Source organism: Glandiceps talaboti, chromosome 2, assembly GCF_964340395.1.
Source record: "Glandiceps talaboti chromosome 2, keGlaTala1.1, whole genome shotgun sequence".
NCBI classification, from domain to species: domain Eukaryota; kingdom Metazoa; phylum Hemichordata; class Enteropneusta; family Spengelidae; genus Glandiceps; species Glandiceps talaboti.
The window spans coordinates 22,161,326-22,186,860 of record NC_135550.1 but is presented as its reverse complement, the minus strand read 5'-3'; the positions used below and the strand labels follow the sequence as shown (position 1 = coordinate 22,186,860).

At 34.0% G+C, this 25,535-nt stretch overlaps 2 protein-coding genes across 2 annotated transcripts; both read left to right on the top strand.

The window, feature by feature from the left end:
• The first annotated feature begins 277 nt into the window (after positions 1 to 277).
• Positions 278 to 4,779, top strand: LOC144445572 (MAP3K12-binding inhibitory protein 1-like). Its single transcript, XM_078135183.1, has 7 exons — positions 278 to 347; positions 891 to 1,013; positions 1,805 to 1,951; positions 2,265 to 2,430; positions 3,071 to 3,241; positions 3,846 to 3,943; positions 4,621 to 4,779. Exons 1-7 carry the CDS (start codon positions 288 to 290, stop codon positions 4,777 to 4,779), a joined length of 924 nt encoding a protein of 307 aa, XP_077991309.1. The 5' UTR covers positions 278 to 287.
• A 9,568-nt stretch (positions 4,780 to 14,347) lies between these two features.
• Positions 14,348 to 23,540, top strand: LOC144451413 (NAD-dependent protein deacetylase sirtuin-2-like). The gene is made up of 14 exons (XM_078142249.1): positions 14,348 to 14,473; positions 16,253 to 16,390; positions 16,641 to 16,772; positions 17,448 to 17,489; positions 17,676 to 17,782; positions 18,399 to 18,524; positions 19,494 to 19,617; positions 19,799 to 19,858; positions 20,090 to 20,145; positions 20,493 to 20,569; positions 20,819 to 20,870; positions 21,435 to 21,502; positions 21,790 to 21,856; positions 22,723 to 23,540. The coding sequence occupies exons 1-14, from the start codon at positions 14,458 to 14,460 to the stop codon at positions 22,915 to 22,917; spliced, it is 1,260 nt and encodes a 419-aa protein (XP_077998375.1). The 5' UTR covers positions 14,348 to 14,457; the 3' UTR covers positions 22,918 to 23,540.
• The last annotated feature ends 1,995 nt before the right edge of the window (positions 23,541 to 25,535 follow it).

The following is a 25,535-nucleotide window of genomic DNA, read 5'->3' as shown; positions in this document are numbered from 1 at the left end:
TTACATGTGTAACCCCCCGGCCTCCCCAAACACTTTTGATGCAATATTTAACGGTATATCAATTCCGTTTTCAGTAATATAGTAAAGAAAATATATGACTTGTATGACAAAGTTCCAAAAAAATGAAAGAAACTAGGTATTCTCAACATCTTATCGTGTTTACTAGTTACTTCATGAGTGAAGTGACGTAAAAGGGAATCCCGACAACTACAAATCGGGGCTCACGTGACCAAATATTCAGGTCAGAGTTCAAAGGGACTTCCCCAGCGTACAGAAAGGTGAAGATAATGACGGAGCTCCTCTTGGCGACCAAAGTGCTTGGCTCGATGCAGATTTTTCTGCAGGAGGTAAGACAAATAATAAAGTCAACAGTTCCGAAATGGCCCAAGTGAATAAAGTCTTTAAAATTTCATTGTAAATGTGTTATTTTAATGAGTGAAGCATGAAGGGAATATGAATCAATCGAATAGTCAATTACACCCCGGTTCTGCTTTTGCACTTGCAGACGGAGCAAGCCAGGACTCGATATTGTCACTGACATGATTATTATCAAGTCCCAGCTTACTCCGTCACCAAGCAGAACTAACCCAACTATAATGGTACCATGATGCTGCCATACATCGTCTTGATATATTAAGCACAATACATGTGTTATAGCCATGATTTGTCAAATATTGTCATTAGCCAAGGTAGCTCTGGGAAATATACGCTACGGGGTTTCGACACGTCTTCTCTCCTACGTATCGAGACCCCGCAGCGTATATTTCCAGAGGTAGCTTATAGCCAAGATGACCTTCCTACCCTTGAAAGTAGGAAGTGTCACCCACAGCCTACCTCTCATCCATGTCCACACACCGAAATGCATGTTGAATTTTTTTTCACTTCCACAGTCCCACTTAGACAGAGTTTGTGGTATGTCAATTAACCAAGAACAGCTACAAGTATCTACATCACTGTTGACAACATTGAACAGTTTGACTGGTCAGGTGGAAGGCTTGATATCCAGTCTACAGGTATGTATGTATACATCACCCCTGATGTCATTTGTTGTAGTCAGAGGAACTTTTATGTCAATACTTGAGTCTTTCATCTCACTGTGTGTCTTCACAAATGAGATCAATTTATAACATAAATCTGGTAAATGTGTTCATATATAGCATCAATACAACATGTGTTAAAACAACAAAAGCTGTACATTGTTAACAGTTATTCTAAATGTATGTATTTATATAAGTAAATACATACATACATACATACATACATACATACATACATATGATTATTATAACATGTCATTTTGATACAACCTTCAGTGATTGGTCATGTTATGTGGTATGGACTAGTGACCTATAGTGACCTCAGTTTGCATACAGAGGGCAATAGTCGTTTTCTATTTTCCCTAGGGCACTATTACATTAGCATGAGACTAGTCTTTCAAGTGATTTTCTTTCACTCTGGAAAGAATACATGCCTGGGAATGTGATGTGTTATGAAACACTTATCACTTGGCCATATTCAAGCACTAGTAGACATCATATTACCTCTCATACTCTTATGTAGTAACTATTTGAAATACTATCGTATCAGCTTTCAGCCTCAGGGAAATAATTGCTGCACAGCCCTTGAGGTATAAATAGACATCTACTAGTACCCTAATAGCCAGGCAATAAGTATGTAATAGTGATGTAATAGCTTGAGTTCAATCTCTATACAGACTTTTTTTAATTTTCTTCTCCAGTATTTCATATTAAGTCACAGCATCTCCCTAATTTAAATTCTTGATTATTTTTACTTTTGCCAACAGCAAGTTTTAAGTGAAGTGAATCAGAGGCAAATAAAAGTAGAACAGAATCACACAGATATGACAATGGAAGGAGAAGAATGTGATATTAAACCTGATATTTCTAAAATAGATCCATCATTAATACAAATCAATGCCAGTAAAAGTGAGGTAAGTATTTAGTATGTTCTACTGTATTGACAGGACACTGTTGTTGTCAATCTTTAGATGAAATACAACTATGTGGAAGTTTTTCATCTAGTGTAGTCACTCAGGTATTATTTGTGAAAGTTTGTCCTTTTTGAAAAGAATTGGTGTTAAAGTTTAACAAGTAATTTTGTATTAGCTGACGTCATCCTTGTAATACAGGAGTATGGTGAAGTTGACAATCTCTCGCCTTCATTTCATAGTTTTTAGTTGTAAGTTAATGAAGTGAGTATAAATCAAGAGATGTCAATCAGATGTTTCAAACTGCTATCTCCAGATAGAAAGAAGAATTGCATCATTCATGGAAAGGAAGCAAGTAGAAGTGAATGATAATAATCGAAGGGAGTTCTGTGGTATTATTGATCTAACAGAGGAAGATGATAGTTGTGCCAGAACAGACGCTGTGTTCAAACCACGTAGTGGTGGTAAAAGTCATGTCAAAGGTACCGTCAGCTGTTAACCTTTATCAGCAGGTTTTGTCCTTGACCATGAAACATGTATGTGTGATAATGATAGATGTTATCTGCAATGATTGGGTACAAAGTTTGTGATAGTGGTACACTATGTGCCATCTCTGCAATGATTGAGTACAAAAATAGCTGAAAGGTTCAACTTGTTTGCCATCAAAGAGGTTTTTGTCAAAGGAACACAATATATACTACAAATTTTGAACAGTTGTGAAATGAATATGTTTTGATCATGTAATGAAATGCAGACTGATGCTTGTGAGAACTACTGAAATATTATTAAAGTATGAACATGTGTGAGTATATAAGACCTTGTTAGACTTTACTTGTGTTCTCACCATTATCCAGGTAGGGGAAACCATAAACCATAAACGCTTACAAGATTTCAAGAAGAAGTCTTCCTCTGGTGTCTAGGTTCTAAAACTTGAGCAAAGACGCTGCAAGATGTCCTTGCTAAATTTTACAATTATATACCAATATACAGCATTCTATAGTCTGGTCACTGTCACCACATGTACATACTCTTATTACAGGAGATTTTACTTCAAACTTATATCCCAAAATAACCATAGCATTTACTGTCATCACAGTAGATAGTTTATGTAATTCATTTCAGTGTCCAAGGTAGTAAATCCACATGGGCCACAAACAAGACTACCAGCTTCACCAATGAGATCAAGGCCTCAACCTAGTACTTCAACATCCAGTACTCAGCACAAAACTCACATCCCTGGGGGAGTTGAAGAAAGACTAAGTAACATGGAGAAACATCTCAAAATAGGAATGGGTTAGTCCATTTTACTTCAATATAGTCACACATGTGCTAGTACCTAATTCCAAAAAAGCTAGTACCAGTTTTTATTGCCATACAGCAAGCAATTATACCATAAGATACATAATGTCATTCGCCCTCACTGGCCAAGTGGGAAGGGTAGGCTGACATGCAAGAGTATTCCGACATGACATGACATATCATACATCATACAGACTACAAACAAATATATTGTATACTGTCAACTCTGCAGCATTAGATGAAAGATAGAGTTATGATTTATGCAATGAAATTGACTTCTTATATTTTGAATACCTGTAGCCTTAAGAATTCTTTTTACTCTCTAGTGCAGGTTGAAAATGTTTAACGGCTTGATACATTGACACATAGATATACATTGTGTGATAATAAACACTGATGAATGCTGCTAGCCTGTTTACAAACATGGTGAACTTGATAAAATATCATTACCTACACCTGTTTACATAGTTCCATCGGTTCTAAAAATCACATTTGTTTTATGTGTTCAGTGTTCATTAAAATGCTTGTTAACATTTGAATAGTTGGAATTCCTGGTTACACAGTAGCATTCTGTCTTTCTACTTAATCCTTCCAATAGGCCACCCAGTCCCTAAAGATGTCTACACAAGGATTAAAAGACTAGAAGACAGAGTTCTACAGTTAGAGGGACTGTCTCCAGAGTACTTTAATGCAATTGTAAGTTATTTGGTAATTGAGTGGATACTCTAATACTCCTCTTGCATGACTCCAACAAGTAGCTCTTGTTAATCAGAGTGAGGCTCTTGGCCTCTTGATATTTTGTGTTGGGGGGGGGGGGGGGGGGGGCTTTTTACCTTTCAAAGTTGCTTTGGCATGTTCATTTGACATCCTTCCTGCCACCAGTAGTATTTGTAATTGGTAGATTCCCTTTATTCTGTTGAATAGCCATCTGTCTAATTTCCTAATTTCATTTATTCTGACAAGTTGATGAGGATACACTGTGACAAAAGATTGCAATTTTGCAATTCAGTTTGGTTTTGAAAAGCTGATCATGGAATGGTTCAACAGGTTCATCTTCATGCACTGAACAATAAAGGCCCAGTTCCTATTAGGGTTAAACATAGGTGTGAAAAACAGTTGTCTGGTAGAGCTATAGAAAAATTTGGTCCACAACAAACCAATGATCTAGTATAATCATTATGGCTTACACTATTACAAGAACCTGGGATTGAATCCCTGGCCTTTATGATGCAATTTTCAATTTGATTGGATTAAGTCATGTATCAACTTTACTTTATAGAGTGAATATGTAGGATATGTGATCATACATGTACCTCTTTCCTTTCAATTAGTATTCCAACTATAATTTGCTATGTATATGTTACTCTTTTCAGCCTTTCGCTTACAAGAGACAGAGACGAGACAGTGATCAGGGAGATGGTAGAGAGATGAGCATCACAGAGATTGACCAACGTATGAAAGAACTTCAAGACTCGTTGCTAAGAAAACAACAAAGTATACCACAACCAAAGACAGAAGAAAACATGACATAACAATTAGTGTTATATAGTCTAGTATTGCTTGATTGACACTCCTCAAATGAAAAGACACATACACACATTTTGCTTTGTTTGCTAAGTACATTTCTTTATTGAAATAATTTATGTTTTGTTACGCTAATAAAAAAATAAGATGCATTAAATTGTACACATCTTTGTGAGTGTCATTATTTTATACATTGATACAATATAAACACATTGTTACCTTAAAAATGTACACATCTCTTTGTGAGTGTATCTATACATTGATACAATATAAACACATTGTTGCCTTTGGATTAAAAATTAATAAGTACATTTAATAAGTCTGGAATGGTAAAATACTGATTTCAATCAATCAATCAATCACATATTCAGTACTGATTATTAATTCAAGTCATTTGCCATTTATATTTTAAACATAAATTATGAGAATCAGATTTTCATATTTTAACTTACATTGTTATACCTGTACATCATTGTGTCAAATATCATTTCTTATAATATACATGAATTCTTGTTACCTGAACTTGAATGTAACCACCTAGGTGCATCATAAAAGTGACAATTATTCGATTTCTTAGTTGACACTATTATGCTCCACGTATTACACATGCATTACTGTAGGTGCACGTGAGAATAAGTCAACCTTCTTGTTCTATTTTGACCCTCTGGTGTCAGGTCAAATATTTATTACAGGTACTGAGAACTAACTGGTTGTAAAATCAGATAAATCTAATCATAGAAATCAAAATCATCTTTGTCTTCATCATCATCTTTCTGAGTACTGCCAAGTGTTCCTGTTCCCATGGGAACAGCCACTGAATCGGATTCGTCTAAATCAGATCCATCCCAGAATGCAGCTGCCTTTTTAGCTGCAGACTCATTTCGTGATTGGTTGCTGGGGGGGATAAAAAAAATTATATATTCAAAAGAGATGTTGACTTGAGTAAGGAAACTTTAAAATTTGTGCATGATAAAACATATGATTTCTATTTTGATGAGCTAAACTATATGGCACACTAAAATAACAGCATGGGTTTTACTTGACTGCATCGATATGATTTGATTTGATGGTTATCAGTATTCTAGACAGAACTTCACAGAAGAATACACTGGAAAGATGAAAGCAAATCATTTTTGTTGTAAGTTTGTCTTAAAAGTGTACACAAGTAATGTAACTCATTTAGTGGAATTTGAATACCATCACTGTCACAAATGTCATTGTATAAAGTCTCAAGTCACTCACCCAGAGTCCATGCCTGTAGGTATGTATGCAGGAGATCTTGGTGTGGCTGATGGTGAACTGATCAGTGAACTTTCATCTGGTGAAACTACATTACCAGATCTCCATGACGACGATAGTTTACTTTCTATCTTCTCATCATCACTACCATAGGAAAATCCAAGTGATGATAACAGATTACCTCTCCCTTTCCTGAAAATATATATCGAGTGGAAACAAATAAGGATAAAAAATATATCAATTCATAGAATTTGTCACTCTTTTCCAAGGTTTAGTATTTCATAGTGTTCTCCCCAGAGTTTATTGGATAATGTGCCCATATCCTATCATTTCAGAAAAACAATAGATAAACAATTGATTAGTCATATGCAAATTAACCAATGTTCCTGGAGAAAACACTGAGGAGAACACTGTCAGACATATGACATTACATTTTTAAAGTGTGGTATTAGTAAAAATATGCACTGATGACAATGTTCTAGGGGAGGGCATAGCATGGAAATAACATCACATTCAACAATTAATTTTACAACCAATTCTACCACTATCTGTAGAGAAAACACCACCATTTAAACATCTTACGTTTGTTACTTACTTTGTCTGTGATGATGTAGGAGTTAGTCTAGTTGCCTTCTCTATTTCATCTTCCTCTTCTGTCTTCTCCAAAGCTGACACTTCATCATCATCATCATCAGATAAAGCTTTAGTACTCAGCTGAGCACTACCAATCATTTTTTGATATGCAGGTGTTTCTATAAGGTGGATAACAATTCAATATGAATCACCATGAACTAAGTTATCTTCCAATTCTGATAATCTGTTACTATGTATACTAAGCAGACAGTGAGACTAACATGTGCTTACATACCACTATAAATACAGAAAGGATAAAGAATTTGTCTAACACAGTGACTACATATTGAGACCTCACTACAAACTTTCCAAAAATGTTAATGCTGCGTACTCTGATCACCGCAGTGCACATTATGTTGAAGTCAAATTTATCTAGATTTCACAATGTACAGTGTATACACATGATGTAGTGCAACTGTACTGGTTTATGGAATCAGACACCCTGTGATTACCAAGACCAGTGAACACAGATTTATGTACATTTATACACTTCACCAGTGAGCTAATCAAATACTAATCCTGAAGTAAGCTGCCACCACACATCAGTTAGATGATAGCAAAATCTCTTAATGTTCACTAACAAAATAATATAACAAGTAATACATTTCAGTTGTGGCATGATGACCAAGTTGGCATTGCATGAACTGAAATAGAACTAGACTAATCAGATAATGTGTTATAACTTAATTACTGTAAGCTGTTACATTCTAAAATTATAATAAATCCATTATTGATAAGTACACAAAGTAGTACGCATTCAAATTCAGCGTTACTACAGTCACTGTGTGTATACTTACATAAAGCCATACCAGGCTGACTCATTCAAATGTGTAAAAATGTTTAAATGAAAAACTTCATGTGGTGTAAAAACTTGACACTCACCAGTAAGTTTAACATTGCTGTCAAAAAAACTGTCTTCATCTGGATCATCGTCAATGTCAATATCAGGAACTGAAGTGGTTAGAAAACAACATATATACAGTAGTAATAACAATGGACAAAGCATAGATATAATTATGTCAAAAAACCTGAAAACATCCAAAATTGGACTGTTATCCTTAAACACAGTAATTACTTAATAAGCATCATCCCTGTCCACATTAAATTTTATTCTCTCTGTAATACCTGTATGTAAAACAAGGGACATATTTGTCAAAGTTTGTGGGTGTGTGTGCATATGTGCATTCTGTATTTCTGTTAGACAGACTGTAAAATAAGTCGCTGGGTGTCATAATCTTCCCCCTGTGGAATGGGATGAGAAAAGCACTCATGACAGCTGATCTTTCAGTCTAAGCAGGATTCAGATATAAAAGATGGCATCTCGCCCCAAAAATAAACACTCATCCATGTACATGTATTTTATGAGAGACATCATGTGGTCGGCCAGGATGCAATACTATATTCTTTGATTTGTGACCAACTAGCCACTAGCACTACATAAAATGTGACTTGATGCAGTCATCACACTGAAGGCAATTATTCAACTTTTAGGTTGGTTAGTATCTTTTCATTTACCTTTGGAAGCCTGGGGAGCAGGCTTGAGTTCAGTTCTACTTGATCCAGTTTTACCCTGTGGTGAACCAACTGGTGATGATGCTATTGTTGAAGATGACTCATTGGTAGCACTTTCAGTTGACATATTAGTCAAGATAGACTGAAGAACTTCTACTGCCTAGAAGACCATATAACAAATATGAATGGATATGAGACTTCATTTTAACATGAGCTATCATCAAAAACTACAAAGAAATCATATACTTTGCAAAGATGTAGTATACAACATGTTGGTTAATTGCACTATACCATACTTTGTCTGTGTTCATACGAAAATGGATATTTTAAGACTGGTTTCATAATTTTATGAAAATCTTTTTCTCCTATTCTATGACTTTAGACCTCCTGTTGTACTAATCTACCTGGTACTTATGGATGAGTTCTCCAATTCCCCAAATTAAAATTCATAATATCAGTATATTCATCTTTTTGAAAGAGTCCCATAACTAGTGAACACCATATGAGGAAATTTTCTCAACACTAAAGTAAACTCCAGGAAAGAAATGTAACTCAAGAAGTAGACTTTTCACACAAGAAACATGCTAAGACACTGGTTTTCCCTTCAAATTGTTATCTTAATCACATTTCCTCAATCAATGTCAATGTTTGATTCCAAAGACTGTATTCATACAGCACCTTGTGGTTATTTCATAATATTTCTTACCTTATCTTTCATACTAGAACTCTCACTGATAAGAAGGGGTGCAAATATCTGTGCTATTTCATTAGCACGCATTATAGCATAACTCATCAAATTGGAGAAATGCTTTAGAAGTTTGTCCCAGAAGTTAAGAGAAGATGAAAACATGTAAGACCTGTAAGCAGTAACACACACAAAAAAAGAAATTTTATAATTATTTAAATATTAGTTAGAAACATGTTAATCAAAGGAGAAGTCTTTGTATTTCATAAGAATGGTTGACAACACAATGAAAGCTTCACAGTGATTTATTACAGTCCGACAATAGCAAAGAACAATAACATAACATATCAAATAGATTCCTTAACAAGAAAAAACTTATGGGAGTAAATTCTTCCAAAGAATAAGTGGTTCAATGATTATTAATATGACTCGTAATGTTAATGTATTCTACAGTACAGATGAGTTAAAAGATCTAAGTAAAAGGCAAAACAATATTAATATGCACTGATTTTTTGACATGACCTATTTTTCAGAACTAGTCAGAAATAAATTGAGGTTTTCCTTCTCCTAAGACTAGCCACTTGCCATCAAAGCAACATGACATACCTGGCATTTGCTTCTGTAATATTGGATGATTTACTGGAGAGTAGTTTATCAGGAAGCAACGAACCAGCCGGCGTATCCCTCACCAACAATGGTAGTTCACGTAAAATGACCATACTGACAGCTACTGGGTCAAGATGACTCAGAGAACGATTTTCATTTGCAGATCTATGAAATGAAAGACATAAGTTATCATTTTGTACTTTTTAATGACAAATATTATATCACATGCTAACCTGGTATCATCCTTGTGAGAACACGTTTTGAGAATTCAATTAGTCCTACTGGTGAATTATTAGATTCAATATAAACCATACATAGATAAATAATATAAACAAAATATTACAATTATTACATTATAATTAATGTTGTATAAATATAAAATTGCTTTCTCATTCACCTCTGTAAACCATTCATTCTCATATAAGCATTAATATGAACTCTTATTTTCCAGTGAGGTTTTTGTCCAAGTAAAACAATAATTACAACAGAAATAAGGGTTGGTATGGCATTTCACTGATAGGACATGGCATTATTTCACACATACAGACAGTTTCCAGGTCCAGGTGAATGTCAATAAATCACTGTAAATGTCTTAGTGCAATATCATGCTTTAGACATATTGACAACAAGTGGGATGGTGTATATTGTATACACATGATGTCACGTGTAATAGACTAGTACTACCGGTATGTACAATACTAACAATACTAATACTCAGTAGATCTGGAAACACATGTCATTATCATAATTATACTATGCTATATCCATGTGATTATTCAACTTACTGTATAATTTCTGTCTTGATAGAGGGAGAGCACTCCGCTGATCTGTACATTCTACCAGGACTCAATGACATTCTTAAATCATCATCTACAGCTTTCACCATTGCCCAAAAACCATTAATTGTCACAGATGGCCCTGTAGTCTCACTGGCAATACTACTGCAAGTGTGGAAATAATGAAATATATGTCATTATTTGTTGAAATTCTAACCACATGTTATATTTACAATTCACTGTCCCTTTATAGCAGACAGTTGCAAATCACTAAATCTTGACAATTCACATGATAAGAAATAGACGACATTAATGAAATTCAGATACAATAATACATGTATAAACATTGTCTTATAAGATATGTGAAAAGCGTTTCTTTGCATTCTGTTTTTGAAAATTATCGTTTGCACATTTCATTGTTAGCCTGAAAGATCTACAGTAGTTGTTGTTTCTGCTTATGTACTATACTTCAACCTGTGAGTAGTTACATAAGACTTGATCTTTCAGACTAATTTTACTGTATATATCATGGTTTAGTAAGTGTTCAGAAACCTGCAGAGTTGTGTTTTGGTGAGACCCTCAGTCTCATTTTCTAAAAAGAAGACTTTAACAATCTCACAATGACTTTACCGGACTGACATAGTCTATGAAATAAACTCTTACATACTACTCCTTGTATACCAGTAGCTTAGGAAACTACCACTGTACAGGGACTGAGGGTGTGTACCATTATCAAACAGTCTGTAGTTTTAAGCCATTAAACATTCAACTAGGTCATATCATCAAATTATAATACCTTCTAGATGTTTCTCTGGTTAAGGGTATTCTGGATTCAACCCTTGGTGATGGTTGCCTAGGTGATGGTTGCCTTGGAGATAGCTCTTGTGATTTTTCCTCATCATATGGTAAGCTGATATCACTGACATCACCTCCACTATCTGCTCTTTCCCTACTGGGTATCACTATGGGTTTCCTCTCTTCCTGACGTTGTACTTCAATGTTATCAATTCCTGGCAACTGGTCACTGATATCAAAATCTATATCAAGTGGATATAAAATCAGGATTATTTATCATAAACATGGACATTCATAATAATTAATTCAGTAATATATTAGCTTAAAAGTACTTATCTGAGACCTAACTTACAGCATTCATTGACAAACTTGATATTTCATATCTTTATATCCAATTAGGTTGAATGCAAAAACCCAGCTTATCTTTTGATGTATTTATCATATAGAGACATCATGACCTCATTACATAAATGCACATCAAATCAAAGTTGGACAGGAAAACATCATCATTTGTATTTTCACAAAGACTATAATTTACTATCACAAAATGGAAATTGTGTTACAAAACAATTGCATAATTATGTAGTAGTGACAATGACCCTATCCTACCTGATAGTTTATCAGATAAAACACTGATAATATTTTCCTCTGGCTCAACCTGCCTAAAATCTTCCCTTGGAGATGGTGGTTCTCGTTCTTTGACAGCCATTTCAGCCACTCTGATCTCTTCTTCTGATGGTTTGGTATCATCTTCCTCATCACTGTCAGACATCATCAGCTGTCGTCTTGGTACCCTTGGAGATTTTTCTCTAGGACTTCGTTTGGCTGGTACAGGATGGACCCGATCGGGTTCACCATACATTCCCCTAGGAGTTGTACTTGGAGTTGTTCTTTGTTGTTCGGGACTTTGTTTTGTGAAACCTTGATTTCTACCATAAGGATCACTTTGAAAGTTTGGTGCAGACCTGTAGTCCTGCTGTGTGGTCTGTCCTCCATATTGACCAGACATTGGGTGATACATACTTGGTGGTTGTAATATTTCCTCTGTCCTTTGAGAAACATCAACTGAAGCAGAATTATCAGTACTTGCTTCAGTGATGGGCTGTAGATCTTGCTGTCTATGTGGACCAACTCTGTCTGCCATTGGTGCTCCTGTACGTGGAACTGCAGCAGGTGAAGCTGACCCTGCTGGTACCTGTTGACTGTAAGGTCCAGGGGACATACCATAACCACCATAACCTTGGCCTTGTAGCATAGAGTAGGCAGCAGCCGATGGCTGCTGGTGTGCAAGATACTGAGCTGGAGATGGGGGCATCTGACTGGTATACAACCCACCAGCTGGGAAATGTAGCTGCCCAGGAGCAGTACTTGGACCAGTACTGGGTGGACTTCCACTTTGTAGCTTTCGAAACCAAATAGAAAATATATTTAGTATGTGATACTTATTATGATACATGATATATAATACACAATTTAACTGTGTAATTGCAAACTGGCACAACCACTTGAACACTTCATGAAAGTATGGGATCAAGACTGTGACAAAGTTCCTTTAGTAAATCTTATATATATGTCATCATAACTATAGTTTGCCACCTGGTTAGGTAAAAAATTTCCTCCAATTTTCAATCTCATTTATAGCTGATTTAATTACCCTGGTAATACCATAGTTTAAAAAGTATGGTATTTCAACTTTATAATTGCCACTGTTACTTAAATACTAACGAGAAAATTACGGTGATTCATTTGTAAAAAAATGAGACAAATAACCGATGACACTACTGCAGCTATAAAGTCAACAAACATTATTTCTTATCATTGGAATAAGTTTTCGTGTATGTAAAGGTTCCTACCTGATTAAGTAGAAGCTGTTGTTCCATTTGTTCTTTCCATCTTGGGTACATTCTTTCTACCTGTTCTTCATACTGGTTCTATATACACAGAAATATGTCAAGGTTAAGACAACTTGTTTTTTTTTCAGCCCAATGTAATAATGTTCATGATTGTTTTATTTGACAGGATTAAATATAAATGTTCACCTACTAGACTCTCATGAGATGTCCATGAAGGACACAGAGAAGGTACAAATGTATCTTCTTACAGTTGATATAAACACAAAATAAAGACAAATAGAAAAGAAAAACAAACATATAACTCTTAATATGTACATACCTTCAATGATCTTAGTCGTTCTGTTTTTAAGGACATTGCATTGATATAGGACTCCAGCCTATTGAAATCACGAAGTAGATTTTCATTCCGAACTCTGGCTTTTCTTTCATCTTCACAAACCTTCTTCCAATAATTTTGTAATTTTGCTGCTTTAAGTTTGGATCTGTTTAATACAATTTAAAATATTACAAATTAAATGAAGGAAATATACAGAAATATTCAACGACCTGACCACTGAATAAAAACTAGGTGCTTTCAAAACAGACAATATATATTACAATTATTCAAAATTAACAAAATAATTTCCCACAGCTGACTATTAAACGCATCGAGAGTATTTGTACAACCACAGATGTATTAATACATCCATGGTATACCATACTTACAATCTATCACTGGAGCCAAGGTATGCATTTAGTTGTTCTTCTAGCAGTGACCTCTGTCGTTCTCTACAACAAAATATACAGATCAGTGGTAAATATATTTTAAACATCAGATAAATAAATTCTGAAGTGCAAATAACTTTGACAGGTAAGCTGAGGTACATATGCATTAGTCTTGCTTGCAGACGATATACGGGACGCGATTATGACTATGTACCTGTTGTTGAGGGACATAAACTAGTCAGAGTCGCGTCCCATACACGTACATCAATGTATGTGTGAGGTCGTAGGACAAACTTAAATTAATCAAAGAACGTCAACACCAAGTGGTCAGACCAAAACTTGCGATTTTCTACAGACATAAATAATTGTTCGAATCAAATATTGGTGGCTATGCGTTCACTGGATAACTGGCAGTGTTTACAATTTGGTTGCTTGCCAAAATCCGTTGATCGAGTTGGGACAGCCATTTGAAAATCGCGGTTATTCAATATTCAGATATTCGTCGAATTGTAAACATACACTTTAACTCATGTTTTGTGCAGGAAAGCACGTAGGTCAAATTAAGATCATAATGGCTACTGCTCATTTATAGCCTCCATGATTGTTATCACAAACGTATCTTGATTAATAAATAGTTTTACCTCTGGTATTGGATTTCTTGTAACTTCTGCATACGCTCGTAGTGATTCACACTCGACGCCATTTTTTTGGACAAGAATTTCCCACAATGCCCTGGTACGCCCTTTGGACTAAAGTGACTTTTCACCCTACAAGAGTTGAGTTTGATCGAGAGTGCAAGCTGTGCAGGAGTCATATCTATTTTGGTGTGTTTGCGACGTGTAGACGTATCACTAAGAAAACAGCTACAAACTAACAAGACCAATGTCGGAACGCGAAGGTAAGTTTCAGTGTACGGTCGATTAGATTTTTGTAGTAGGTGATAATATGCAAATGTACATGTCATATGGATTATGATTATGATGGATGCTATAGAAATTTAATTTGTTTGTTTGTTTGTTTGACCAATTGTTACTTTGTCTTGTATTACAAGGAAATTATTGGAATTTCAAACAAGTCTAGTATAACAGCAAATTGAAAAGTCTTGCAAAATGTCATGATTTTCAGACTATCACTATTTTCATCATTCACTTAATTTAATGTCATATTTAATTCTTATATTTTTTGAAAAGATTGACACATTTTCTGTATGTGAATCAAATCTTTCTTTATTTGATAAACAGCTTACGTTCCTTTGATAGCTCAGAGTTCATCTATAGAGGGCCTGTGCACAACTGTTGAAAAATCATATCTATATTAAAGAATTTAAAAATGTATTGTTGAGACAACCATTATAACTAGATGTAACAGCAAAATCTACACAGTCACGTTGATTGCATTAATCAAGGAACTTAAATTTCTATTGTGTGTGAATAATTTCTGCAGGTAAATGATATCAAGTAAGTTTATAGATAAACAAATCAACTTTATAGCCATCAACTGAGAATGCATACACAACCGATGTAGCATTATTTAATTATCAGAATAATTGATGTTAGGAAGGGTAACATCATTGATCATTTAAAGTAAAGTCAATCATTATAGTTCTGCTAATTGATAATGTCCATGTTAGTAATTGAGTAACCCTTATTGTCATCTACTCACCTGGGACCATATTGAATTAAGTCTTCCCAGGGATGACCAAGCTTACCCTATGTAAAAAATTATATCTGATATCTTTTTCACAAAAGTATGTAACTAAGACTTTTGAAGGTAAAAATAATGACTAAGTGTAAGATTTAAAGATATATCATATAGTTGGTTAATTGTCCACTTCTGAACAAGGTGTACTACTCCGAGTGTGGTGATGAAAATTATTCCATGACTATAAAGAACATCTTTTGTTGTAAAAGTGCCACACAGGCAAAAGCATAGGTTATAAAGAAAGATTTTATATGGATTTGATCAAGTTTACAGCATCTTTGAAGAAAACTGTGATAGATTTATGTACTGAATCTCTGATCTTTGAGAAAAATATGTACATTTCAAGGGTTCTCTTAAACCTCCTTGATTTCAGTAACCCTTGAAAATATTGTAACAACTCCCTTTTAGTATTTCATTTGAAAACATTAATGGATCTGGTTATCAAGTAGTCCGTAGAAATATTTTGATCAGCTGTAACTAAAGGTCAAAAGGTCAAACTACTTGATAAAGAAATGTTCCATACGTAGATGTATTGCGCAATCCCAACTAACGTTTCGCAATTCAATGAATAATGACAGTCAGAATAAACAAATAAAGAGATCTATTGAATTTGATGAGAACTTTAGTTACTTGCATTTTCATTGACAACTAAAGGTAGTGTTTTGTAGAATGTATGGTAGACGGAGTGCTGGTCATCTTTGTAACGTGTAAAAGCTATGCATACATTCATCATCAGAATGTTTTGATTTTCTATCCAATTGAGATTGGTCAGTTACAACATAGACCCTACGTGTAGGGTCTATGGTTACAAAGTTCTGCCTGTAGCTTTCAAATTAGTTGAAACTGTTATGATCTCACTTCCTCAATCCTATCTTTCAAATCACTTGAGATAGTGAGACCACGACAAGTGTCTGGGTTACTTTGATATTGCACTCAGATATATTTGCATATTGCTGTATGAATATCTGTTTTACAGACAATCTTCAGTCTAAAGAAGCAGGAGACACAGCCCCAAAGGTTGATAAAGAACCAGACGACACTTCCACTGAACAAAGCCAAGGTGCTGAAGGCAGTTCACAAGAAACACAGGGTGAACAACAAGCAGACGGAGAGAGTAAGTAACCCCAAAGTCCCCACACCCAAACTATAAGAGAGTTGCCCAGGATCTTATATGAAATAGCACTCTGGATTTTATTCGATATTGTAACCTTACCTTACCTGCAATCCATAGCACCCAAGGAAAGTATTTCACATGTTTTCTGCAATTGTTTATAGTATTCATATCAAGTGAAAAATAACACTTTTAATTAAGATGTTTTTTCAATTGTAAAGTAATTAATTGATGATATTTCTTTTTTTTTCAGTGGAGTTTTTAACTAAATTGATGGAGAAAGTGTCCAGATTTACAACTGGTTCTGGAGAAGAGGCAGAAAAACCTAAAATATTAGATGAAATAAATTTTGAGGGTATTGCAAAGTACATCAAGGAAGGAAAAGGTATAATTTGTATTCAAGTTTTGTGATGGTAACTTTCACAGTGTTTCTTCAGTATGTTGATGCCACATTAGCTGTAACCTTTGCCGTTCTAAGTGTTGTTTTATTCTCCTGGTGTGATAGATAACTTTGTCCTGTTGCCCTACTTGTATGTGTCATTACCCAGTAGGCAAGTGCAGTGTACAGTCCCTAAACTTAAGGTCTTGTATTACTGGTATTCTGTTATGAAACTTGTTTTTGGTCTGCATGTCTATAGCTTAAGGTTGAACTTATACACACCCAATGAATGTGAAATGGGTTATTGTTGGATCATTTTTAGTATTTTATCATCATCATCATGGGTAACTTTTGATATAAAAGTTGAAATGTTGCCAGTGACATATTGGTTGAAAACTTGTGGTTACAAATACAGTTCTATATTTTCATCAGCGAGTCAAAAATGTATTATAACATATTTGTTTTATGAATCTTACCTGTCTTACTTGTCTGTATTTTTCCACTGTATCCCATAATTTTGTCCATTTCTACATCAGATGTAGAGATTGTTGCATCCTACTACTGTTATCCAATGGATATGTTTGTCAACCTTTTAAATGTATACATGCTATTGTTGACTCAGAGGTTTGTGGTAAACCTGCTGACTGTAATAATTTTGTTTTTCTATTTTTATTCCATCAGCCAAAAATATTGTAATCATGACTGGAGCCGGTATATCAACATGTAAGTATAAATTATAGTCATGTCTTATATAGTTAAAGTGCTGTTTTCCATTTTATGAGACACAGCAATCAAGAACTTCTTATTTCTGTATTCTGTATATGGAATCTTGATCACCAACATATACATAAGTAAATTTTCAGTTCATGGTATTATCTCATTCATTATTTTATCATCTTGTCTCCAAAGCTGCAGGAATTCCAGACTTTCGTAGTCCAGGTTCTGGTTTATATGACAATCTACAGAAGTACAACCTCCCTAATCCACAGGCTATATTTGAATTAGGATACTTCAAAGTAAGTACACAAAACATGGAACTGTTAACCTTTTCGGTACAAACCTCTGTAAGTTCAAATTATTTTTGGATATAATTCTTGGTTTCCTGTCAACACAATTTTAGATTGTAACAATAGAATTAATACTTATCTAGATATCGGAGTGTACCGGTAATGTTTCCTTTGCAAGTAACTAGGTTCACCATATTTCTTGTCATAATCAGTCTATATACTTTGACATAGAATTGAAGGGTTTTGGTGTAAAACAACATTATATTTCAATGCAAAGTTGATCTGATATTTATCTATCTGTACATTGCAAATTTTTCCTCAAAAATTACAATTTAAAAATTGCAAGAAACTTTGCCTGATTTTTTTGCATAATTTGAAAGGAAACAAATCACTGTAGATGATATAATCAAATACAAAGTGGAATGAGGGTGAATACCTAAAACGATTTTTTATATTCACCCTAAATTGATAAACATCAGTAAATATTCAAATAAATGGCTTTCATTTACGCAATTCTTTTTATCGTACTTTTGCTTTAAATATAGTGGTGTAATATAACAATGATATGAAATGATGACTTTAAATCCCGGAGTGGCCACTTACATCTTAATATTCTATGTTTCAGGAAAATCCAGAACCATTCTTTACCCTTTCCAAAGAATTGTATCCAGGAAATTTCAAACCAACTCCATGTCATTATTTTATCAAAATGTTATCAGATAAACAGTTACTACTGAGGAATTATACACAGGTAAGTATTTCATTACGTTATCAGATACTGGATAGTCAGATCTAGATATTTAGATATTATTCCCAAATATTTAAATTTATATTTATATTTATTTATATTTATTTATTTTTATTTAATGTTTTTATTATTTAGATATTATTCCCAAGTATTTTCTTCATTCAGCCAAGGAAAATACGGTGACCTAAGTGGTCCTTGTAACTATGAGTCGCTAGACAAGTAGTGACAACCTTTAGGTCACAAGTATTTTCCAGCTGAATGAAGAAAATTATTGGAGAATAACATAATTATACCACCACCAGTAACAACAAAGAAAAGTAATGGCAATTTTGAACGTTTTGACTATTTTTGAACATTTCAAACACAGCAGAACAGTGATGTAGACATGCATTGTCGTGACATAGATGCACATTATTGTGATGCAGAACGACCAGAGTATAAATTCCATATTTTTGGCTTATGCATGATATAATGGTATAATTATGTACCCTGTATTTAAGTCTATGGTATTACTGTTGCCATTCTACATCAAAGTGAATAACATGTACCAGTTGGAAGGAGTCAGCTGGATTTGCCAAATTATGGAAAATCATTTTTGCAAGCAATTTTGTTCAAAAATGGCCAGCATAGTTTTAAAAAATACGATCTTAGGTAGTCGTATTTTGAGGAACACAAATCCACATTTCTCATTGCTTTTAGATCACATATGGTAAATATGGTTACTGTATGTTAAAATTTCCTTTATGTTTTATCCAGTGAAGCAAACCCTTCCTGTAGGTACTTGACAAGCTGAGGCAAAATTAAACTTTATGTTCTTTACAAAATTCAATAATCCTTCTCTGTGAATCTCTTAAGAGTTGGATAGTTTTGATCTCTTGAAAAGTGATTCATAATTTGTATCAAAATGAATCAGAAACTTTTCAAATATTGTGATTCAGAAATATTTATCAAATTTTTATACTTTTTATTCAGAATATTGATACATTAGAGAGAGTAGCTGGGGTACCAGGTGATAAGATGGTCGAGGCTCATGGGACATTTCATACAGGTCACTGTCTAGGGTGTAATAAAGAATATACCCATGAATGGATGAGAGGTGAGTATTGTCTTCATGTGGCTGCATCATATCACTGAAATATTTTTGTGTTAAAAGTTTATCTCCCAAAGTTCACTCTGTTGCAAATCGAGTTCATTTTTGACTCTGTTGAACTCATTTGTGAATTCTGAATGTATTTTTCATCTATAATGTGAGAAATGTTTTGCTTCTTTTTTTTCAGATGAGATTTTTGACGATAAAATACCATCATGTACAGAGTGTGAAGGAGTTGTCAAACCAGGTTTGTTACTTCAAATATTTGATATTCTCAAGTAATTTTTTCTGCTTATGATAAAGAATGTGTTGTTTGGAGAATTCAAAACTACACACCAGTTGTCCATGGTACTGGCTTGTGTTTGAAGTCAACATTACACTCTCAGTAAACTTGCACTTGTGGTATTATGGCAAATTCATCATTTACTGTCTTCTATGAAAGCATTAAGGAATTAAATACCAATTTTTGTTTTCATAGATATTGTGTTTTTTGGTGAGGCCTTACCAGGAAGGTTCTTTGGTCTTGTACAAAAGGTTAGTAATAAATAGTATTGATTTAAGTTGATGACTTGGAAGTGCCAGAGAAAGAAAGAAAGAGAGAGAGAGAGAGAGAGAGAGAGAGAGAGAAAGACAGACAGACAGACAGACAGACAGACAGACAGACAGACAGACAGACAGAGACAGAGAGAGAAGGTGTAACATTGTCTTTGATTACTTATCTTAGAAAATCATACTGTATTTGTGTAACATTCCATTTGGTCACATATCTTAGGAAATTCTTCCAGGACATGACCTTTATGCCATCACTGACCACAGAGTGAATACTTTGACACTATGAATGTTCATAAATTTGTCATTTATGCAATACTTTTTGTCAACAGGACTTTCCAAAGTGTGATTTGCTGTTGATCATGGGTACATCTCTAGTTGTTCAACCTTTTGCCTCTCTAGTCAGTCGGTAAGTCCTGGTTACCATTAGTAATCATGGGTGAATCCATAGTTGTTCAACCTTTTGTTTGTACCTCTTGCTTTCTAAATACACATCAAATAGAGTTTTCATAGGTATGTCTCACATGCCCAAGAAGTTTTGTATCCACTATTGACATGATGATAAAGCTATAATAGACTTCATGCATTAGAAAGCTTTATTTTGGGAAAGACAATTGAAAAAGGAAAATCGCTAATAAAAGTTTCTTTTTTTTCCCAGAGTGTCAGATGACTGCCCCAGATTATTAATCAATAAAGAAAAGTGTGGTCAGGTAAATAAAGTAATCACTGGAATTTGAAAACAGTTATTGTACATAGTTTGAAGTGATAAGTAGACATTGCAATTTTGCCAAGACTTTGTCAATCTGGGTCCAATAAATTATAAATTCTGGTGATTGAAAGTCATTTGAGAACTCATTCTGAAGCAGGAAACTTAAGAAGAGTATGATAGTAGGAGTAACGGTGTTAGAATACAAAGCCAGAATGACCAATTGGTTGTTACTGGTTTTATCAAATGCACATAGTTACTACACAGAAGGGCTTTGACATGTCATTCCACCCTATCAGCAGGTTTTTGGGTCAAAACTAGAGAACACTCTAGAGTTATTATTATAAAGCTCATTCCAAACAGATGTTAGAGATCTTGTAGTAGACAAATTGGTCAAATGTTTCATCACTAGCATAACAGAAGATGCAAAAGGGGTGTTTCATTTAATCCTATCCTGTGTAGATCATAGTTTTGTGCAGAGTATGATGAAGTGTGAATTAAATTTCTCATGTTAGCATATAGTGCCCCCAAATATTTTGTAATATTGTGTATTTGATTATTACTTCAGACTGATCCATTGATGCAGTTCTTAGGAATGGGCAAAGGATTAGAGTTTGATTCTCCCAACAACTACAGGTCAGTTTTACAGTCACACACTTTTATGTGATATTTTGATTCTTGGGATTAGACTACATGTACATTGTTCTTGCATGTCATCTTAACAATCCATATACTACATATTTTGATCAACAGCTGTCTAATCTGTTTAACATACCTGTGACACTTAATTCATCATCAATGTTTATTTAGTCAACTACTCCACATTAAGCACAGTGATGTACTTGGACTTGACAGTGTTCAGAAAAAAAAACTCTCTGCTTTCTTCAGCCTAAAATGTTGTATTTTTTCTCCTTATGTGACAGGGATGTAGCTTATGAAGGAGATTGTGATGATGGTTGTATTGCATTGGCTGATATGCTGGGTTGGAAGGTAACAAACTGATAGATATATAACTTTAAATGTTTATAGTTGCAGTGTCGAGATGAATGGTTTTTCATAGGAAAAAAGCTATGTTGCTAATTTTTTTGTTTTCCTTGTATGCAGTGGTTGAAATTTACAGCGATTATATTGAAGTTGAAGACAGCTGTGTAATGGGTTACTACAATATATAAACCTTAATTTCTGAAAAATAAGTTGGTTAAAACTTTGTGATTACCATGAACTTTTGGGATGCCACGATGAGCATAGACTAGTAAATGCTGGTCTATAATCTAAGACACCATTGTCCTTTTCATCAATGTTTAATATTTTAAACTTGTACTTTGCAATGAAATTGCCAAACAATCAGTACAATGTGATTGAGCCATACAGCTGCCTTTCTCCTTCTCAGAATTGCTGTAAATTATGAGTTTATAAAACACAGTCACAAACATTGATGGTTTAATGTTCATTGTCCATGGTATGCCATTTTGTCAACAGAGTGTAGTGTCACTTTACTAGCAGGATAATTCAGGGTTTTTTCACAAGGAAGGGTTTTATGTTGCTGTGTAGATTGTGTCCATTGATAAAAGTGTCTTAGACAAAGGGACTCCCTTGTCTTTTCCTACCAACAGAAACACCTTCTGGATATGATAGAAAAGGAACATAGAAAACTTGAAACCTTACGAAATAATCTACAGCGCAGTAGAAGCAGTTGCAGCGGTATAAAAAGTACCAGGAGAAGACCATCTAAAAGTCATATCAAACATAAAGTGATTGAATATACTGCTGAAAATCAACTCTTTCTTGGACTTTGATAAAAAGAACAAAATTAGATTAAATGTTATCACATGTGTGTTATGTTTGCTGTTATTTAGGATGAACTGATGGAATTAATCAAAACCGAACACACCAGAATTGATGCAGATGAAAGTACCAGTAAGATGAAGCCAAAGAGCACACCAGTCAAAACCAAAGCTGAGGACACTTCAGCAGCTGGCAATGATGCAGCCTCCAATACTGAGAAAAAGGAAGAAATAAAAAAAGATGAAATACCCAGTGAGAAATTGTAAAAACATTGACACTTTGGTGTATATTTACCAAAGAATGCAGCTAGCTAGATAATCGACAATCAAGTTCACAGTGTCAAAAGGTTCAGACTAGCTGTAGACAGAGTACTCACATATGTGCCACTGCTATACCATGCCAAGCCTCAGATTGCTTATACAGGGAATACCATGGACTCTGGAGTGAACTACAGGGTCTGTGGGAATGCTGATATTGTATACTCATATACAGTTGTATTGTATATACCAGAGTCTAGAAATCTATCATGGACATTCCAGTGATTTTTGTACACAATTACTGTACAGAAGAAATCTTGATCAGTTTGTAGTTGTAGTATGGTATTACCAAACTCAAGTTCAAAATCGTATGATTTTATTATGGACAATCATAAATCATTCAGCTATCTTTACATATTTGACCTTGACAATCCATATTGGATTTACAATTCTTAGCTAGACTATAGTTATAAAGCTTTGGCCCCAGATAATATACCTTTGGTTCCATGTAATAATTATATCATAGACTGTGCATATGCTAAATTAATGTTCAATCACTTTAAGACAGTGAACTGTGTGACATGTTGGTTATGATGAAAACAATCTAAGAAATTAAAAGCAACTGAAATAAACAGACATCCAAAATTACTTTTAATTTTAATAATTTGGTAATAGATTTACCTGAGAAATCTCAAGCTGTTATTATTTTCAATTTTTAGTATTTTTTATCCAACTCACTCAAGTTCTGAATTAAATAAATGTATTTTATCACAGACAAATGTTAAATGATTCAGGTATCCTTGCATTTTTTTGACTTTGACAATTCAAATTAGATTTAACTAAACGAGACTCACCCTTGGAGCCCAGAGTCAGTGATGTAGTAATTAATTATAGACTGTAAAGTGACTATTAATGAACCATTCAATCACATTAACACAGTGAACTGCATGAGATGTAGAATACCATGTAAACAATCTCAGAAATAAACTAACATCCTGGATTTTAATGGCCACATAACACTGGTGTATTGCATGTGAAGGTAGATAGAAAGTACACTTCCAGTGCAAGGCTTCTTTGTTCTGACAACTTTAAATCTGTTTTGGGCTTTTAAAAGTGAAAGGAAAGTGATTAAATTTAATGGAAATAAACCTATTTCTTATGAATTTTAATTTTGGTTTTATGCTTACTACTACAGAAACGTGCAAAGATATTTAAATCATTTTAAGTCAATCATTTAATCCATAAAGAATATGTATAATTTGAAAATGTCTTCTAGACATTCAGTAGTGGTTGGAAAATCAGATATGTTACAAAATTATCTGTTAAATTATTTTATTATCAAATATTTGGAAAATGGAATATTGGTTCTCATTTGATGATGTCATAGCTCATTACCTACTTCCAACTTTACAAGATGTGAGAGAGTAAACTACTTTTATTGGTCTGAAGGGATTAAATTTTCCATTCATGTAAATAAGCCAGTACAGTTTGTGCAATACAGATTCAGTGAATTGTGTTATGACTTTCTACTATTTACAGTAGTTTGGACAAAATGTCTGTACATGTATGTATGTATGTATATCATCAAATATAAATACTGAAAATAAACACCAATGGTTACAGACGTATGATACTGATTTCAGATTGTCTTTCATTAACATCTGCTTTGCTTTCATTTCCCTGGCATGTATGGACCTATAATGGTACAACAACCCTTTATACATGGTTTGGATATTTGTTTTTATTGATTCCTTTTATTTTCTTTGTCTCTGAGTTGTGGATGTTGAAATTTTCCAAATGTGTAATTTAACTGAGAGAATAGTCGTCATTGTAGAAATGAGAGGCTCTCTGATCTTATGAATTGTCACTGAGCACCATAAAAAATTATCAGCAAGTTTTTAAATTTAGATACCTTTTTAACAGACTACAAACAACAGAAAGGTCATTCCTTCAAAGTCATTCAGGTGGAGATAATGTCTGTTTATGTTATTGTTTCCAAATTATTTTTTCTCATCAACATTTTGATGTAATGAAGAGTTGGACATTATTGTTGTTGTTTTATTGCATTATCTATGACGATAGTCCTTTACTCTGCTCAAAGTGATACTCCTAACTTATACTCAGTTTTGCCAGACAGTTACGACTACTCACTCCAAACTTATACTCAGCTTTGCCAGACAGTTACGACTACTCTAGTCTATTTACAGTACTAGTGGTACTCAGCTTATCTCTTACATGGTATGAGAGATAAACATAGTACCACTATAGTGCCATAAACAGGCTACAACTACATAACTTTCAACATTTGTTGCTTTTTTTTACTATGATTCTTGCTGATGATCAACATTACTTTTTTGATATCAAATTGAGTTCTGTTTTGACATCAAATTGAATTCTGTTTTGATATCAAATTGAATTGTTTTGATATCAAATTGAATTCTGTTTTGATATCAAATTGAATTGTTTTGATATCAAATTGAATTTTGTTTTGATATCAAATTGAATTCTGTTTTGACATCAAATTGAATTCTGTTTGAATTCTGTTTTGACATCAAATTGAATTGTTTTGATATCAAATTGAATTGTTTTGATATCAAATTGAATTTTGTTTTGATATCAAATTGAAT

What these genes read in the sequence shown, in the direction of transcription:
- LOC144445572 (XM_078135183.1), top strand. Translation starts at nt 288, where the DNA reads ATGACGGAGCTCCTCTTGGCGACCAAAGTGCTTGGCTCGATGCAGATT. An exon ending in TGCAGATTTTTCTGCAGGAG is followed by an intron (nt 348 to 890) that starts GTAAGACAAATA and finishes TCACTTCCACAG; the next exon opens with TCCCACTTAGACAGAGTTTG. An exon ending in TGGTAAAAGTCATGTCAAAG is followed by an intron (nt 2,431 to 3,070) that starts GTACCGTCAGCT and finishes AATTCATTTCAG; the next exon opens with TGTCCAAGGTAGTAAATCCA.
- LOC144451413 (XM_078142249.1), top strand. An exon ending in TACTGAGGAATTATACACAG is followed by an intron (nt 18,525 to 19,493) that starts GTAAGTATTTCA and finishes CTTTTTATTCAG; the next exon opens with AATATTGATACATTAGAGAG. An exon ending in TTTGCCTCTCTAGTCAGTCG is followed by an intron (nt 20,570 to 20,818) that starts GTAAGTCCTGGT and finishes TTTTTTTCCCAG; the next exon opens with AGTGTCAGATGACTGCCCCA.